This window comes from Pleurodeles waltl, chromosome 3_1 (assembly GCF_031143425.1).
Source record: "Pleurodeles waltl isolate 20211129_DDA chromosome 3_1, aPleWal1.hap1.20221129, whole genome shotgun sequence".
NCBI classification, from domain to species: domain Eukaryota; kingdom Metazoa; phylum Chordata; class Amphibia; order Caudata; family Salamandridae; genus Pleurodeles; species Pleurodeles waltl.
In genome coordinates, this window is record NC_090440.1 from 1,749,517,565 (window position 1) to 1,749,535,322 (window position 17,758).

At 44.0% G+C, this 17,758-nt stretch overlaps 1 protein-coding gene across 1 annotated transcript in view; it reads right to left on the reverse strand.

Annotated features, from left to right (window-relative positions):
- The window catches only part of UNC80 (unc-80 homolog, NALCN channel complex subunit), a 2,774,722-nt gene that overhangs the window by 2,019,872 nt on the left and 737,092 nt on the right, over nt 1–17,758 (reverse strand). The window contains exon 16 of the mRNA XM_069225668.1: nt 10,154–10,302. Coding sequence (XP_069081769.1) covers nt 10,154–10,302 — 149 coding nt within the window. The remainder of the gene's footprint in view (nt 1–10,153; nt 10,303–17,758) is intronic.

The window sequence follows — 17,758 nt, forward strand, 5'->3', positions numbered from 1 at the left end:
CATCTGCCCATATATGTCAGTGTATTTCAAGTGACTAGATGAGCTGCACACTCACCAGGGGAGCCTACACACGGTCCCATTAGGTAACTAGAAATTGGGATTTACATGATTTTGTGCTTGATTTGTTTTGGATTATATCTCATTTGTAACATAAACTTGAGCTATATATGATGTGTTGCATTATATTTCATTTGCTCTTCTGATTTAGCCTGTTTTGTCTTGTTGTGGTACCCTTTCCATATTTTTATGTGATGGTGCGTGAGTATGAATGGTATGGATGTGGTAGAGAGGTATTGGTCTTTACCTGTTTGGGAGCGTGGATCTTGATTGTGATTGTGATTACTGGTTGATTATATTTTATTAATTTGATATATATAAACATATCCAAGAAGTATCAGTGTAAATAATAAAATGAAATAAGACATGTATTGAAAATAAAAGGTTGATTTATATTTATTGTTTGCTTTTGGCCACTTCTCTACAGAATATATATTTTGGATTTCATTTTAGAAACATTTTGAAGGTATTTTTTTCTCTCTTTCTTTATAAAAAGTGACGCTCCAGTGATGCAAGCCTCTCATAAATAAGCCCCCTCTAAATGCAGTGTCTATGAGGGTCGTCCAAATGAAGCCTCGTCCTGCAACAGAATCAAAATGGTAAAAAAGATTTTTTTTATAGGATTCAGACATTTTCAGGTCTTGTCAGGCTAAAAAAGACTTAGCCATGGTGAATATTCCCTCAGCAATGAAGAAATAGGTAAAGATAGCAAACCTATCTGTGAATGACTGTGCAGAGTTCGGGGTATTCCCTTCAAACATGCAGAACACATCTGAGCTATGAGGGTTTGGGTGGGGGGAATGGTGAATGCTGTGCTCTATGCTGACTGGCTGAAGTTAGGATCTTTTAAAATTATTTTAATTAGCTACCACCATGACTATAATAAAGCTTTTCAGCCTATGTTTAACACTGCACAGCTCTCTATCAAAGGGGTTGATTCAATCATGTGAATCTATGAAAGATCCAATACTGGAGAAATATGAGGTCCCCCTCTATTGGGGCCCAAATGATGGAATGCCATCTTTAATTCTTCAAATGTATAAGCTAGTGAGCATTCTTACAACTAAATGTCTTCTGGCATAGCTGTTGTCAGTTCTGTGGGTGTTCATTTGATACCTAACTACATGGGTGACATTGTGTACTAATATGATAGCAGAGAAAGGAAGATGTGACACAGGACAGAGGGAGGTGGGACATGGGGGAGGGTGTGCTCAACAGTTACTGAGTTCTAATACTTTCCCTAGTTGGGGGAGGGGGGAGGGGTCGATTCACCCCTTTTTAAGTCTAGCATTAGCAAACAACCTTTGTTTTTAAAACATAATATTAAAAAAAATATTTTTACATATTGAACAGCTTTCAGTCAGCCCTTTCTATCCATTGCACTGGGAAAGTGTCATTCACAATTTACTACCATCCACCACAGTCTACAACATTGGGCAGTGGGCTTGCCCACTACATTCATAGGCTGTTTCATTCTGTGAGTGATGGCATTTTGTCCGCTCACATTTGCAACACTGCTTAAGAAGGAGTGCACTTCAGCAGGACATCTGTGCCTTTTCTCACTCCTTCTCTCCTCTCTCAAGTTCTGTCATTTTCCCATCTTGTCAGTATTTTCTTCTAATCCGCAAATGGATCCTAGAAGCATCCTGGAGCATTGCGATATCTCAGACAACAATAGCAATGAACAGCTCAAATCAGGGGCCACATGCTACCAGACAGGTCTCTGTATGCAGGTAATGTACGCACAGATGAGAAGTACTGCACTGAACCATGAGCGCAGTCACCACTATGTCTCCTGAACTCCCACCGCAGAAGAAAATGGATTTAGCTTCTTCTACCCTTGCATCACATTTAAAACTAGAAAACTTGTAAACAACGTTTTCCACAATGAAAATTGTGCATTTGATAAGGTTGTAAATCTACTTGAAACAGGTGCATGTTACATGACCAACATATTGTTTATTTAATATTTGTTATTTCATAATCTGAATGTTGGCAACTCAAACATTCCAAGATGGCAGCCACATTTTTTTTTAACCTCGTGCATGCTATTGGCATTACTTCTGTGTCAAGAGCACTTCAAGCCATGCGCTATTGACATGGAAGTCACTTCAAAATGACAAAGGCAGGGATCTCTCTGGTGCTTGCACTAGAAGGACTAACTTTTTTCGTTTCAGGTCGGGCTCCACTGTCATGCCTTCACCCCAGAAGGAGTCTACCATCTTTCTACCCCCCCATGGGAGGGGGGAAGGAGAAAGACCACTACACAACAGGGTTTTCTTTTTTTCTTGGGGTGAGGGAGAGGCCCTTTGGGGGGCAAGAGCCAGTGCCCACAACCCAAAAAAAAACTGTCTTTCTGCCCCCACGCCCTTGGGAAGGCAGACTGGAGGCAATAGTCTCTTTCAGTAGGCTCCCTTGAGCTACTGGGCTGACGAGCTCTGGAGCAGGCACCAGCATGCCAGGAAAGAGGTACTGAAACCGGGGGATTTATGGCAGCATTCCCAGCACCCCGCAAATATGTTCTCTGCTGAAGAAGGGACTAACCCAGAAACACATGTGTCCAGAGATGCACAGTAAAGGCTGTACCTACTTAAAGGTGAAATATTTAAAAAGTAATGGAGTTCGTTTTTTGAAGATACTACATCTACCATGATGCAATGGGGCAGATTAATTGCTGGGATGTCAGGCAGGTGCGCTCCTAACTGTTTGTGACTTTAAAGGCTCCCTTGAGCTACTGGGCTGACGAGCTCTGGAGCAGGCACCAGCATGCCAGGAAAGAGGTACTGAAACCGGGGGATTTATGGCAGCATTCCCAGCACCCCGCAAATATGTTCTCTGCTGAAGAAGGGACTAACCCAGAAACACATGTGTCCAGAGATGCACAGTAAAGGCTGTACCTACTTAAAGGTGAAATATTTAAAAAGTAATGGAGTTCGTTTTTTGAAGATACTACATCTACCATGATGCAATGGGGCAGATTAATTGCTGGGATGTCAGGCAGGTGCGCTCCTAACTGTTTGTGACTTTAAAGGCTCCCTTGAGCTACTGGGCTGACGAGCTCTGGAGCAGGCACCAGCATGCCAGGAAAGAGGTACTGAAACCGGGGGATTTATGGCAGCATTCCCAGCACCCCGCAAATATGTTCTCTGCTGAAGAAGGGACTAACCCAGAAACACATGTGTCCAGAGATGCACAGTAAAGGCTGTACCTACTTAAAGGTGAAATATTTAAAAAGTAATGGAGTTCGTTTTTTGAAGATACTACATCTACCATGATGCAATGGGGCAGATTAATTGCTGGGATGTCAGGCAGGTGCGCTCCTAACTGTTTGTGACTTTAAAGGCTCCCTTGAGCTACTGGGCTGACGAGCTCTGGAGCAGGCACCAGCATTCCAGGAAAGAGGTACTGAAACCGGGGGATTTATGGCAGCATTCCCAGCACCCCGCAAATATGTTCTCTGCTGAAGAAGGGACTAACCCAGAAACACATGTGTCCAGAGATGCACAGTAAAGGCTGTACCTACTTAAAGGTGAAATATTTAAAAAGTAATGGAGTTCGTTTTTTGAAGATACTACATCTACCATGATGCAATGGGGCAGATTAATTGCTGGGATGTCAGGCAGGTGCGCTCCTAACTGTTTGTGACTTTAAAGGCTCCCTTGAGCTACTGGGCTGACGAGCTCTGGAGCAGGCACCAGCATGCCAGGAAAGAGGTACTGAAACCGGGGGATTTATGGCAGCATTCCCAGCACCCCGCAAATATGTTCTCTGCTGAAGAAGGGACTAACCCAGAAACACATGTGTCCATAGATGCACAGTAAAGGCTGTACCTACTTAAAGGTGAAATATTTAAAAAGTAATGGAGTTCGTTTTTTGAAGATACTACATCTACCATGATGCAATGGGGCAGATTAATTGCTGGGATGTCAGGCAGGTGCGCTCCTAACTGTTTGTGACTTTAAAGGCTCCCTTGAGCTACTGGGCTGACGAGCTCTGGAGCAGGCACCAGCATTCCAGGAAAGAGGTACTGAAACCGGGGGATTTATGGCAGCATTCCCAGCACCCCGCAAATATGTTCTCTGCTGAAGAAGGGACTAACCCAGAAACACATGTGTCCAGAGATGCACAGTAAAGGCTGTACCTACTTAAAGGTGAAATATTTAAAAAGTAATGGAGTTCGTTTTTTGAAGATACTACATCTACCATGATGCAATGGGGCAGATTAATTGCTGGGATGTCAGGCAGGTGCGCTCCTAACTGTTTGTGACTTTAAAGGCTCCCTTGAGCTACTGGGCTGACGAGCTCTGGAGCAGGCACCAGCATGCCAGGAAAGAGGTACTGAAACCGGGGGATTTATGGCAGCATTCCCAGCACCCCGCAAATATGTTCTCTGCTGAAGAAGGGACTAACCCAGAAACACATGTGTCCAGAGATGCACAGTAAAGGCTGTACCTACTTAAAGGTGAAATATTTAAAAAGTAATGGAGTTCGTTTTTTGAAGATACTACATCTACCATGATGCAATGGGGCAGATTAATTGCTGGGATGTCAGGCAGGTGCGCTCCTAACTGTTTGTGACTTTAAAGGCTCCCTTGAGCTACTGGGCTGACGAGCTCTGGAGCAGGCACCAGCATGCCAGGAAAGAGGTACTGAAACCGGGGGATTTATGGCAGCATTCCCAGCACCCCGCAAATATGTTCTCTGCTGAAGAAGGGACTAACCCAGAAACACATGTGTCCAGAGATGCACAGTAAAGGCTGTACCTACTTAAAGGTGAAATATTTAAAAAGTAATGGAGTTCGTTTTTTGAAGATACTACATCTACCATGATGCAATGGGGCAGATTAATTGCTGGGATGTCAGGCAGGTGCGCTCCTAACTGTTTGTGACTTTAAAGGCTCCCTTGAGCTACTGGGCTGACGAGCTCTGGAGCAGGCACCAGCATGCCAGGAAAGAGGTACTGAAACCGGGGGATTTATGGCAGCATTCCCAGCACCCCGCAAATATGTTCTCTGCTGAAGAAGGGACTAACCCAGAAACACATGTGTCCAGAGATGCACAGTAAAGGCTGTACCTACTTAAAGGTGAAATATTTAAAAAGTAATGGAGTTCGTTTTTTGAAGATACTACATCTACCATGATGCAATGGGGCAGATTAATTGCTGGGATGTCAGGCAGGTGCGCTCCTAACTGTTTGTGACTTTAAAGGCTCCCTTGAGCTACTGGGCTGACGAGCTCTGGAGCAGGCACCAGCATGCCAGGAAAGAGGTACTGAAACCGGGGGATTTATGGCAGCATTCCCAGCACCCCGCAAATATGTTCTCTGCTGAAGAAGGGACTAACCCAGAAACACATGTGTCCAGAGATGCACAGTAAAGGCTGTACCTACTTAAAGGTGAAATATTTAAAAAGTAATGGAGTTCGTTTTTTGAAGATACTACATCTACCATGATGCAATGGGGCAGATTAATTGCTGGGATGTCAGGCAGGTGCGCTCCTAACTGTTTGTGACTTTAAAGGCTCCCTTGAGCTACTGGGCTGACGAGCTCTGGAGCAGGCACCAGCATGCCAGGAAAGAGGTACTGAAACCGGGGGATTTATGGCAGCATTCCCAGCACCCCGCAAATATGTTCTCTGCTGAAGAAGGGACTAACCCAGAAACACATGTGTCCAGAGATGCACAGTAAAGGCTGTACCTACTTAAAGGTGAAATATTTAAAAAGTAATGGAGTTCGTTTTTTGAAGATACTACATCTACCATGATGCAATGGGGCAGATTAATTGCTGGGATGTCAGGCAGGTGCGCTCCTAACTGTTTGTGACTCTTTCAGTAGGTGGTATGCCCACTAGACACCAGAATTATAAACAAATAGGGAGGGGCAGCCAGACCTGGCATAGGACCATGCCCGAGGCCAAAAGAGGCAACACTGTCTCTCTGTCCTTCCCCAGAGCCAGATGATGAATTCCCTCTCATCTGTCCTCCTGGAGGGCTGAAAGCCCACTAGAGACCAGGGATTTCACAATAGTGACAAATAAACATGGGGGGAGGGGGCTCTACTCTGGCACTTGGCCATACCCAAACCCCAGAAGGGGAAACAGAGTCTTTCTGTCTCCTCCCCCGAGGGCCAGATAGGGAATTTGCCCCAATTGAGGGTTTGCCTATAATCTACCCCCAGAGACTGAGTTGGAAACCCACTAGACAACAGAGATTTTACACTGATGACTCCTACTGTCCTTGGTTTCATCCGTTTCTGTCACAGGCACTAGGCCCACAATGGGAGCCCTGTTGAAGGACTCTCATTTTTCCTGGTTTGATCTGCTCCAATCGAGGCACTAGATCCAGCCACACAAGTGGGGTAGTGTTTTTTTTAATGGAACTGTGGGATCGCTTGATGATAGGAATTTTGCGGATCCTCACAGATTCTGGAAGTTTCCCTCCAAGAAATGTGAGGAAAAGATGTGATTTTAGCCAATGTATGCGACTTGCAGTGTACTGTGGGTGAGGAAACAATGTGGGATCCATGGAAGGTACAAAAACAGTTTTAAAAAATGCCTGAGTTTGGTAGGATTCCCTGGGTAGCGGCCATGTCCAGTCCAAATACCGTACCTACCCCTACTGCCAAGTATGATAATTTTTGTTGCCCAGAAATGTTGATGCCGCCACACTGTGTTTTGGGGCCTTTTGTGTCAATAGCACTAGACTTATCCACCCAAGTGAGGTAGGGTTTTTATCAGGACAAGAGTAGGGACATTGGGTGATAGGAATTTTTTGAATCCCCGAAGCTTCTAGAACTTTCTCTCACAGACATGAGGAAAATGTATGTTTTTAGCCAAAGTTGGAGGTCTGCAAGGTCTTGTGGATGAGTAAACGCCATGGGCAGTTTGGGAAATTATGAGATTTATGAGATCCACGAGTCACATCCGCCTGAAATCCTACGGGTGTCTACTTTTCATAAATATCTCGGTTTGGTAGGCTTACCTCGATGGCTGCCAAGTCCAGGCTCAAAATCCACAGCTATGTACATTGCAAAAAAAAACGTCATTTTGGAGTGGAAAATTTCGATCTGTCCATGTTGGGTTTCGGGTCCTTGCCTGTCGCAGGTTCTGATCCCACCCACACGGGTAGTGTTTTTATCAGGACAAGAGTGTGAGCACTGGGTGGTAAGGAAATCTGTAGATTCCAGCAACTTCCAAAACTTTCCCTCACAGAAATATTTTGCCATGGTTTGAGGTTTGGAGTGCATTATAGGAAAGAAAACAGGGGGATTCTCGCAGGCCAGAACACCCTGGATGCCTAGTTTTCCAAACTACTAGGGTATGGTATGTTTCTGTGGGTGGTGACCAAGTCCTGGCCCAAAATCTACAGCTACCTACACTACAAAAAAGTGTCAGTTTTGAGTGAAAAAAATTGATGTCCATGTTGCGTTTTACGGCCTTTCATGTTGCGGACGCATGTGGGGTACAGTTTTTCTCAGGACAATGTTGGGAACACTGGATGGTAGGAAATTTGTAGATCTCTTTAGCTTCTGGAAATTTTGCCTACACAAAAATGAAGATACTTGCTTTTGCTAAAGTCAGAGGTTTGAATGGCACTGTGGGTAAAAATGATATGGGGATTCATGCCCATCAGACTACCCTCGAATCCCTTGGGTGTCTTTGGTTTCAGAAATGTCTAGATTTGGTAGGTTTCTATGGATGGTGGATGATCTATGTCCCCAAATTCTACAGTCACCCACATTGTGGAAAAAAGGATTTATTTTGTTGGGTGAAATTCAGTATCTCCAAAATACATTTTATGGTGTTTTGTGTCACGGGTATTAGGCCAAGCCACAAAAATGGGGTACTATTTTATTAGGGGATTTGTTACTACCACTTAGATTGCTCTATATTTTTGACTTTCAAATGTAAGCCAGAGTGCAGGAAAGACAACATTTTTTAAAATGCCATCTGACTCACGATAGGTTGGGTAACTACAAATTCAGAGGTGTACAAATGACCACTGTTCCTAAATTCAGTATCTTGTGCACATTTCAGAATATACAGCTTTCCTTTGTACCAATTTTCCACTCACTAGCTTTTCCATATAAACTGCTGCATGGATGGTACACAATAAAAAATCATTATAAGCTTTGGCTAGTTGTTGAATCTTTGTTTTGAGTGCTCTTGCAAATCCTACAAACCCTATATATCCTTGTGACCAGAAGGGTCTGACAGACTTAACCATATATGGCTTTTGTAAATGAGCTCTGGTGACAAAAAATTACAGTTGAAAACTTGGTCACCAACAGCTATTTTTGTATTCATTTTCATTATTTTTTATTTCAACAATTAGTCTCTTTTGTAAAACCTTAAGCGATCTTCACAAATGAACCTTAGTTGAATTTAAAGTGTTGGTTACTTTTCAGAAATAGCTAGCTTTCCAGGATTCCTAGCATTCAAGTGGTTAATGCAGATTCAGATGCCTTTTAAATGCCTTTCCCTTTTGTTTTTCTATAACACAGAACACTTTCTTGTTTTTGTGGTAATCTAAGGTAAAAGAAAACAAGGCCAAAAAGGACAAATGTTTTCTGTCAAAAGGCTGCAACATTTTCCTGGTATGGTGCATATGGTAAACAAACTCAACACTACTGCAGAGATCTGGGGTGAAAGTAAGAGCCACATCAAAAAATCATAAAAAGGCTGCATAGAGTGAATGAAGGGTTTAAAATAGAAGCCATTTTAGGAGGTCAGACGATATAAACCAAAATACTAGCATGATTACCAACAATGAGTATTTCAGCCTGAGTTTAGTTTGAACCAGCGGCCATTCTTTAATATTCAGGCCTCAATTAGAAATGACTGGAACAAATAATTCAAGAACCCTGATCCATCAAGGTGGATGACAAACTGGGTATCTTTGGCATATATGTAAAAACAGAATCTAAAGAAATGCACTAGACTGGCCAGTAGAACAACGTAAACGTTATATTGGCAAGGAGACTGAGAATATGCATTTGCAGCTCCATAAAAATCAGGGTGAGATTCAGAGGTAAATGAAGACAGAATTTTGCTTTGGGATTAACTTGCCAAAGACTGAACCCAGGCTAAAGCCTTGTCAGTAACACCTACTGATGACAGACAGTCAAGGAGAAACTGCTGGTCAACAATGTGTAATGCCGCTGACAAATCAAAGAATATCACAGGACCAACACAATAAAAAGTCACCTCATCTCTGAGATGTCTAAAACGGGCAAAATGACTTTCTCCACCATATGATTAGGATTAAAACTGGACTCGTAGGAACCCTGGGCTCCTCCTACCTCAAAGAAACCCATATTTGTTATGGCTCAATTACTCTTTAAGATTTCCATGTATTGGAAGGAGGAAAATGGGGTCAAATTTGACACCTTAAAATGTTTGGCATTGAGTTTCATCAGTATGGGAAGATCTAGAATTTTATTTTAACTTCATACAGGACTATACCAGACCCAGAGGGGAGAGGTTCTTTGTTTTAATAATTTTTGAGGGGTGTCAGTGTCCTATCCCAGGAATGAGGCAGAACCTCAAAATGCATAGTATGGATAAAAGCATGGACTCAGGATAGTAATGATCAAAAGCAAGGTATTAAACCATTGCAATATTGTTTGCCAAAACACACTAAAAGAGAATCCAATACAATGCTCACAATTATCAGCTTTTCAATTGTATGAAATATAGAAAATTGTGAAAACTGGAACAGTTCCTAAACAGTGGTAAATTCAAATAGCTCATTAAATACAGGAATTCCTGCCGGCCATACATACTTTTATCAACAAATACATAAACAACATAATTATAAAACTAAATAAGTACAATTGCCCTTATATATCATGCACAATGAAACATAAGACCCTTCCTGCAAATGACACCTTCTAAATTGTTATGATCATTGGTTAGTTCACAATAATAGCAAGCAATTAATGAAGAAATTGCAAACTTAACTGAAAGACAGTTCACCAATGCCGCTCAGTGACATCCCTTCTTTTCAAACATGAAGTAATCATCTATAAGTACCCATAAATGCCATGATCATAGCCTACTCAGACCAAGATTAAATAAAATCAGCTGTGGCTCCTACCAGGTTTTCAGGGCTGTGGAGCTCATGAGTAGTAGAAGCGCAACGTGTGATCAAAGCCTTAAACATGGAGCTGACAACGATGCCCTCCACACTCTGTGCAGTAGACTTGTTGTCCATAGTAGTGAAATTGTTTCCAAAACCAGCTCTGTCTGGAAAATAAAGGTACAGCATTCATTATTGTCATTACAGAGGAATAAAACCTGCCAAGTCACAAAAACATGTACATGATGGGTGGCATCTCATTACATGGTCTACCTAGGGAAAATATGAGAATAGTGACTGCCCAGTTCAAATAAGCCATGTTTGAACCACCTTCAAGGACTATGGGGGTCATTTTGACCTCGGCGGTCTTTTTTAAAGACCGCTGAGGGACCGCCGTGCGGAAGACCCCTATCAGTGCCAGGAAAGGAATTCCCTGGCACTGATAGTGCTTACCGCCATGGATTTCATGGCAGTGCAAACCGCTGGCAATCCACAGCGGTAAGCCGGGTCAAAATACCGCCGGCGGTATAGTGACGGACGCCGGGCTGGAGACCCAGGTCTCCAGCCCAGCGGTCGTCTCCGCCCTGGTCATGGTCATAATTCCACCAAGTAAGACCGCCAGCCTGTTGGCGGTCTTACCGCCGGTTCTCCGCCTTCCGCCAGGGTCATAATGACCCCTTATGTCTCTAACATAGCAGATGCCCAATCCTTCATATTACAAGTGCCATTGACTACAGTGCACTTGTAACACGAAAGATGGGACATCGCCAATCTTATGACAAAGTACTATGTCCACCAAGCTCCAAACAAGGCACAAGGGCTTCATTTACACAAAGCTGATGCTCTGACCTGTCAAATGTCTTGTGCTTCCCTACGAACCCCTTATGATGCCATGGATGCGCTATATTTACAATACAGAGCATTGTGGCACATGTTTTCACAGATGCGTCAGAAATTCTGACGCATCTGCGGTGCTAAACTCAAGCATTGCTGGACAAGCATCAATAAAATTATGTTACTCCAGCAGTGCCAGGAGGCCCCCATTGAGAAAAGTCCTGCGTTCATTTTAGGCCTGCTCTGAGCAGGTGGTAAAATTCCGACACAGTGAAGTCGCAGAATGACGCAGTAAAATGTTGTAAATTTCACGGCATCAGTTCTACATGGCTTTTTCAGTGGAAACGTCTACCTCACATACATTATACCTGGCGCAGGTATGATGTGACACATGGCCCAATGCGTCAGTTTGTAAATGTAGAGCAGTGTAAACCACTGCTTCGCCACCGTTGCGTAAAAAAAAAATGAGCAACAGCAGTGCAATGGCCTTGGAAATGAGGCCCAAAGTTTTTTTTACATATTACAGAAAGCAGGAAATAGACTTTCAAGCTGTTCTGAAGAAACTACACCTGTACTTATTTCACCGTAATTGCTAATAAGATGATTTGATTGTTGATCTTCAATACCTTATAAAGTTACAATCTTTTTGTTTAACGTTCAAAGACCTTTTGCTGGAGAAGAACGGTTTTGAAAACAATGGAATAAAACTGGATTGATTCAGGTGAGAGTCTAATACCACCTTAGGAAGAAATTCAGGTGAGGTTTCATGACAACTTTGCCTTTATAGAAAACCACCTACAGCTCATAACATCATTAAGCCTGTTTCTCACTGAACTTGTGGAACAACTGATGGCTAAAAGGAAAGCTGCTTTTCAAGATATTTACTGTAAGGAAGCAATATGAGTTTGTTCATAAGGAGGGCACATCCACATTGTTAGAGCACTTTATTAGGCTCCCATAACGGAGACAGTCTCCTTTGTGGAGGGTAATGCTTCTTTATTCGTCCTAGAAAATCCATTAGCTCTGGCGCTCTGAAAAGAGAGGCTTGTGAAGAACATTTTAAATAGCCAAGATTTCACCAAATAGAGGGACGTGGGAGTTCCACCGCTTTCTGTCACTCAGTTGTGCTGGTATTCTTATGGTTGCTCTAGATGAAGAACTTCTTCAATTTGAATACATAGGAAGTCTGATTGGTGGACATCTAGCCTCTTTTAAAATGCCCATGTAAGCTTGTGGAAGACGTAAGTGTCCATGTTGCAGGCCTTCAGGAGCTAGACAGCCTAATTCAACATTGTAAGTCTGAGGAGAAGGATCAAGTAGCTGAACCTGAAGAACAAGTTACTTACCTTAGGTAACACCTTATCTGTCTTTTTAGCTGCAGATTCCTTACCTTTCAATTTTCCCCAGGCATCAGACTGGATTGGGAAATGTTTCATGAGCAATACTCCTGCATGTCTGTAGGTGGCATAGATTGGCTCAATGTGACTGTTGGACCTGGCCCTTTTTGCAGGGTCATCCCTGGAACTTTTTGCCTCCTTCCTTCTATTATTTCTGACCAGTTTTTTTTTTTACTTTAGGAGTCTGGGCACTTTACTTTGCTAACTAGTGCTAAAATGCATACGCTCTCTGTCCAAATGACATTTGTGATTGATTTATCCATGATTGGCATATCTGATTTACTGGTAAATTGCTAGTAAAGTTCACTAGAGGTGCCCTTGAAAGGAGAAGCTGGTGGAACCACGACGGAAATTCATGCACAGGAGCCGTGCAGGAGATAAACTGATACAGCACCTGCTTTGCAGCTGGGAAATCGAAGCACCCCCTGCATCGTGGCTTGGAAATCAACGTAACACCTGTGTGCAGCTGCCAATATCAACACATCACCCACACAGCTCGACTCTTCATTGCTGTGCGCCAGGATTTTGCACGCATCATCGCTGGCCATCAAAACCACAGTGAACGTGCGCGGACCCGAGGTTGCCCATTCGCAAATCAACGCATCGCTCTTCTGCGGGAGAGAAAACCAACGCATCACCTACCCAATCGGAGAAGAAACGACACAGCCACACTTGCGAGTAAGGAATCGACGCATCGCTGACTTTTCTGATGCACACTCGCCCATGCTGCTTTATTTTTTATGCAAACCAGGTACTTTGTGTAAAAACAATGCATCCCTTGATGTCTACGGATTAAGACTCTTTTTACTTAAAAATCATAACTTTGCTTGTGTATGGAGCTGGGGTTTAGCCTGCATATCCTGATGGGTCATCTGGGATAGAGTGAAAGGAGGAGCTACCACTTACACCTGAATGGGCAGTGCCTGCCCTCACACAATGAAGTTTCCAACCCCCTGGTGTGTGTCTGAGGCCAGGTCTGGGCAAGGCAGTATCTTATGAACAACAGCAACTTTCCTTTGGAGTTTGACTACTTCAAAGGCAGAAAGGGGTATAAGTAGTGGACCTAAAACCCCAGATTTTTAGATTACTTTTGGAACAAATAGGAAACTCTGCCAAGGAGAAGAGGTGAAGAGCTAGAGGAGGAGTACTGCCCCTCTGCCTGTGACTGTGCTTTGCTGTGGTCTGCAGTTGCTGCTTCTGCCTGAAAAAGGACAAAGACTGGACTGTGTGGTATATTCCTGCTTGTAAAGAATCTCCAAGGACTTGGATTGAGCTTGCCTGCTGTTCTGAAGTCTCAGGGCCATCAAAGGCTTCCTCTGCCAGCACTTGAACTCTGCTGAGACTCCTACCCTGCCAAGTGGTGCCAACTCCAGACCCTGGGCCCTGGAAAGGTGAAGTTGGTGGAACCAAAGCAGAAATCCACGCACAGGAAACATGTGACACACCAACTGCAGCGCAGCTGAAAAAACAACGCACCACCTGCATCGCGGCTGAGAAATCAACGCACCACCTACATCGCAGCTGGGAAATTGATGCATCACCTGGATTGTGGCTGGAGAAGCGAGGCAACACTCACTTGCGGCTGCTGAAATTGACAGAAGCCACACGCAGCGCAGTTCCACATCTCTGTCCGGCTGGATTTCGCACACATTGTCGCTGGGCGTCAAAATCGACGTGAATCTACCCAGACCCAAGGTGCCCGTCCGGAAATCCACACATCGCTCTCTTGCACAAGAGAAAAATTACGTATTGCCTACCCGATCGGAGAAGAAATTAAGCACGGCCCCACTTGCGAGTAAGGAATCAACACATTGCTGACTTTTTTGATGTGCGATTGCCCGTGCAGCTTTATTTTTTACACAAACCAAGTACTTTGTGTAAAAACAACACATCCATTGATTTCTATGGATTAAGACTCTTTTTACTTCAAAAATTCATAACTTTGCTTGTGTATGTTGGATTTTTGTCATTTTGTTCTTGTTCGATTTAGATAAATATTGGCTATTTTTCTAATTTGGTGTTGTGCCCGTTTTGTAGTGTTTTCACTGTTTTACTGTGTGTGTTGGTACAAATACTTTACACATTGCCTCTGAGATAAGCCTGACTGCTTGTGCCAAGCTACCAAGGGGGTGAGCAGCGGTTATCCTAGGTGTGTATCTCCCCTACCCTGACTAGAGTGAGGGTCCCTGCTTGAACAACGTGCAAACTGACTGCCAACCAGAGACCCCATTTCTAATAGTGACGTTGATGGCATCATCTGCGCCAGAAGTGACATGGGCGGTGCTTATGTCAGTGCCATCTCAGGGCACTGATGTCAGTTTCTTTTCTCTACTTATCACACTAGGAGCGCAGAGTCACAAAGAACACTGACCACTGGTGTGGAACACTAGGGCCCTGAAAAGGGAACAACCCTGACCCTAGAATCTGTTCTCAGAGTGAGGAGGATATGTGGGTTGGTAAGGGATCTACGGCTTAATAGATTCTCTACCTGATAAGGCATTGCCATAGGTAAGTAACTTTGGAGGTGGGTCTGTGAGCCATATTTCAGACGAAAAAGTTCTGTAGGAGCCAACGAGCAATGTGATCATCCCGACGGACCTGATTGTCCAGACAAATGTGTACAATATAGCCCACGCTGCTGCCTGACAGATGTCCAGGACTGGAACTCCACATGCTAACGCAGGGTCTAAGTTTTTGCTCTGGTGGAACGAGCACACAAACCCTAAGGGAGTTGCTTTTTGGTAAATGGGAAGAAGATCTTAATGTGGATACAGTCTGTTTCTGCTCGGCTTTTCCCTTCTTCGCTCCTATCTCCCATGAATAGTTTGTCATCAGGAAGTTTTTGTTGCAGTCAACGCAGTGCTCTTTTTAGGTCCAGGCGGTGAAGTCACTCCTCTTCCTTGGAGGGATATGTTGGAGCGTAAAAAGTATAAAAGACGATGGCTTGGCTACATGAAACAGGGTGATTACTTTTGGTAGGAAAAAGGCCTTAGTTCACAGGACCAGCTGGTCTGGATAAATTCTCAGATAACGAGGCATTGATAATAAGGCCTGAAGTTCACTGATCCTCCAAGCACTTGCTATGGTTATGAGGAAAGCAGTCTTAATGGTAAGAAGGCTGAGGGGCTCAAAGGCAGCGCACATGAGGAAAGTGAGCACAAGATTACAGTCCCACTGAGACAATATAAAAGGTGAAGGCGTAAACATGTACTGTGACCCTTTCAAGAATCTGTTAGCAATAGGGGATTTAAAGAAGGAAGGTTGATCAGGCAGCCACAAGAAGGATGAAATGACAGAAAGATAGCCTTTGGAGTACCCAGAGAAGATCACTGCTAGGCGAGAGAGACAATAAAGAGAAAAACCAAAGAGGGGTAGATAGAGGGGGTCAATCTGTTTCTCTGCACACCATGCTACAAACTTGCTCCAAAAGAAGGTGTATACAGTCTTGGTAGTGGGACTCCAGACTGCCAAGATAACATTGCAGACTTCAGGTAGAAGGCCGAAAGCTGTCAACTGTTGCCACTCAATTTCCACACAAACGCTGACGGGTTCAGTTGTAAAACCCTCCCTTGCTGCTGCGACAGAAAATCCTCCCAAAGGGGCAGCCTGACAAGAGGGCCGATGGCCATGCTCAACACCTCGGGATACCAAACTCTCCGAGACCAGTCTGGAGTCACAAGGATGACTTGGACCGGGTTGTTCCAGATCTTCTTGAGAACTCTGGGCAGGAGTGGTATGGGTGTACAGGCACACAGGAGACCTGAGCTCCACTGAGACAAAAAGCGTGAGAGCCGTCTTGGAAAATCTACCACATAGAACTGCTGATATTGCATTGCATGTTCTCCATGGTAGCGAACAGGTCTAACCAAGGTTCTTCCCATTGCTGGAAGAGTCCTTAAACCACCTCCAGATGAAGGCGCCATTTGTGATCGGTTGATGCAAAAACAACAAGGTGATGGATAGAATGCATGAATTCATTTCAGCCACTGGCAATCGCTCATGGATGAATTCCAGTCTTTCATTTTATGCTCACCATGTCACATCAGTTTGGACCCAGCCGTATGTAAATCAGTCTTGACCTTGTTCTTCATGGGAACAGTGCAGACTGAACCGAACCAGAACACAAGCAATCTAGGATTGCTTTTGCCCTATTTAGGGTTTGGGATGCGTCCCAAACGATTGTTAGTGGCACTGATAAGGCCAAAAGGAAGCACAGTAAAATGAAAGTGCTTGTGGTCTACCATGGCCTACCGTGATTTGCAGGTGATGTCTCTGAAAAGGCAGAACAACAATGTGGAAGTAAGAGTCCTGCAAGTCTATTGCTACCAACCAGTCTCACGGTTCCAGAGCAGACAGCACTTGAGTGAGTGTGAGCATTATGAATTTCTTCTTGTTGAGTAGAAGTTGAGAGGGGGCAGGTCTAGGATAGAATGAAGGTCTCCATCCTTTTTGGGCACCAGAAAGTAGCAGGAATAGCAGCCACGACCTGTTTCTGGCATTGGCACCCTCTCCATGGTTCCCTTGGCTAAGAGAGCCATCAGGGTTTAGCTCAAGACTCTAGCAGGACGTCTGTGAGGGCTTTGTTAAATGGCAGAAGCTGTTCTGAGGCAGCCCCTCTGGGCAGAGGCACCTCCATCACGATGTCAAGGTCTTGGGGTGCATGGAGTGACAATCAACGCAGGTCTTGGTTTCCGTGTCGCGCTCAAGGTACCAGAGAGAGATGACGTGCGAATGGGGTGGCACCTATATGGACACCATGCATGTCACTTCCACCACAGACAATGCAGACAATGCATGCTGAACCGAACAATGCCACTCTCCTTAATTAAGAGTCGGACGGAGCTTTGCTTTCTGAAATCAGGTATCAGGATTTTGGCAACAAAGATCACTTTCCATAAGGATGCCTTCAAAATCAACATACTCCCATAGACCACTGCACCAAACAGTCCCATTCTCAGGTGTACAATGTGATGGTCTGAAAAGCATGTCTGTAGAAGTTGCATTGTTTCATAAAGGAAGATCAGAGCTCATATCATGAAAATTCTCAGTACCCATACAATATGAGAAGAGGTGAATGAGTTGGTTTTGGTGAAAATGCATGGTTTTAGTGCATCAACTCAGAAGGAATATGTTACTAACCCTATAAGAACCTGTTTGTAGCATGTAGTGCTGTAAATTCACATGCTCTGCATACTCCTGCCATCTATTGTTGGGTCCGGATGTGTGCAGGTTGTTTTTCTTCAAAGAAGAAAATGACTCATCCTTCTTGGTAATACTGCACATGGGCATCAACTCCATTGTTTGATTGTTTTCCCACACGAGGGTGAGAATGGAGTACAGACTATGTGTAAGTTATGAGATGTCCATGTGAAAAAGAGAAGAATAAACTGTA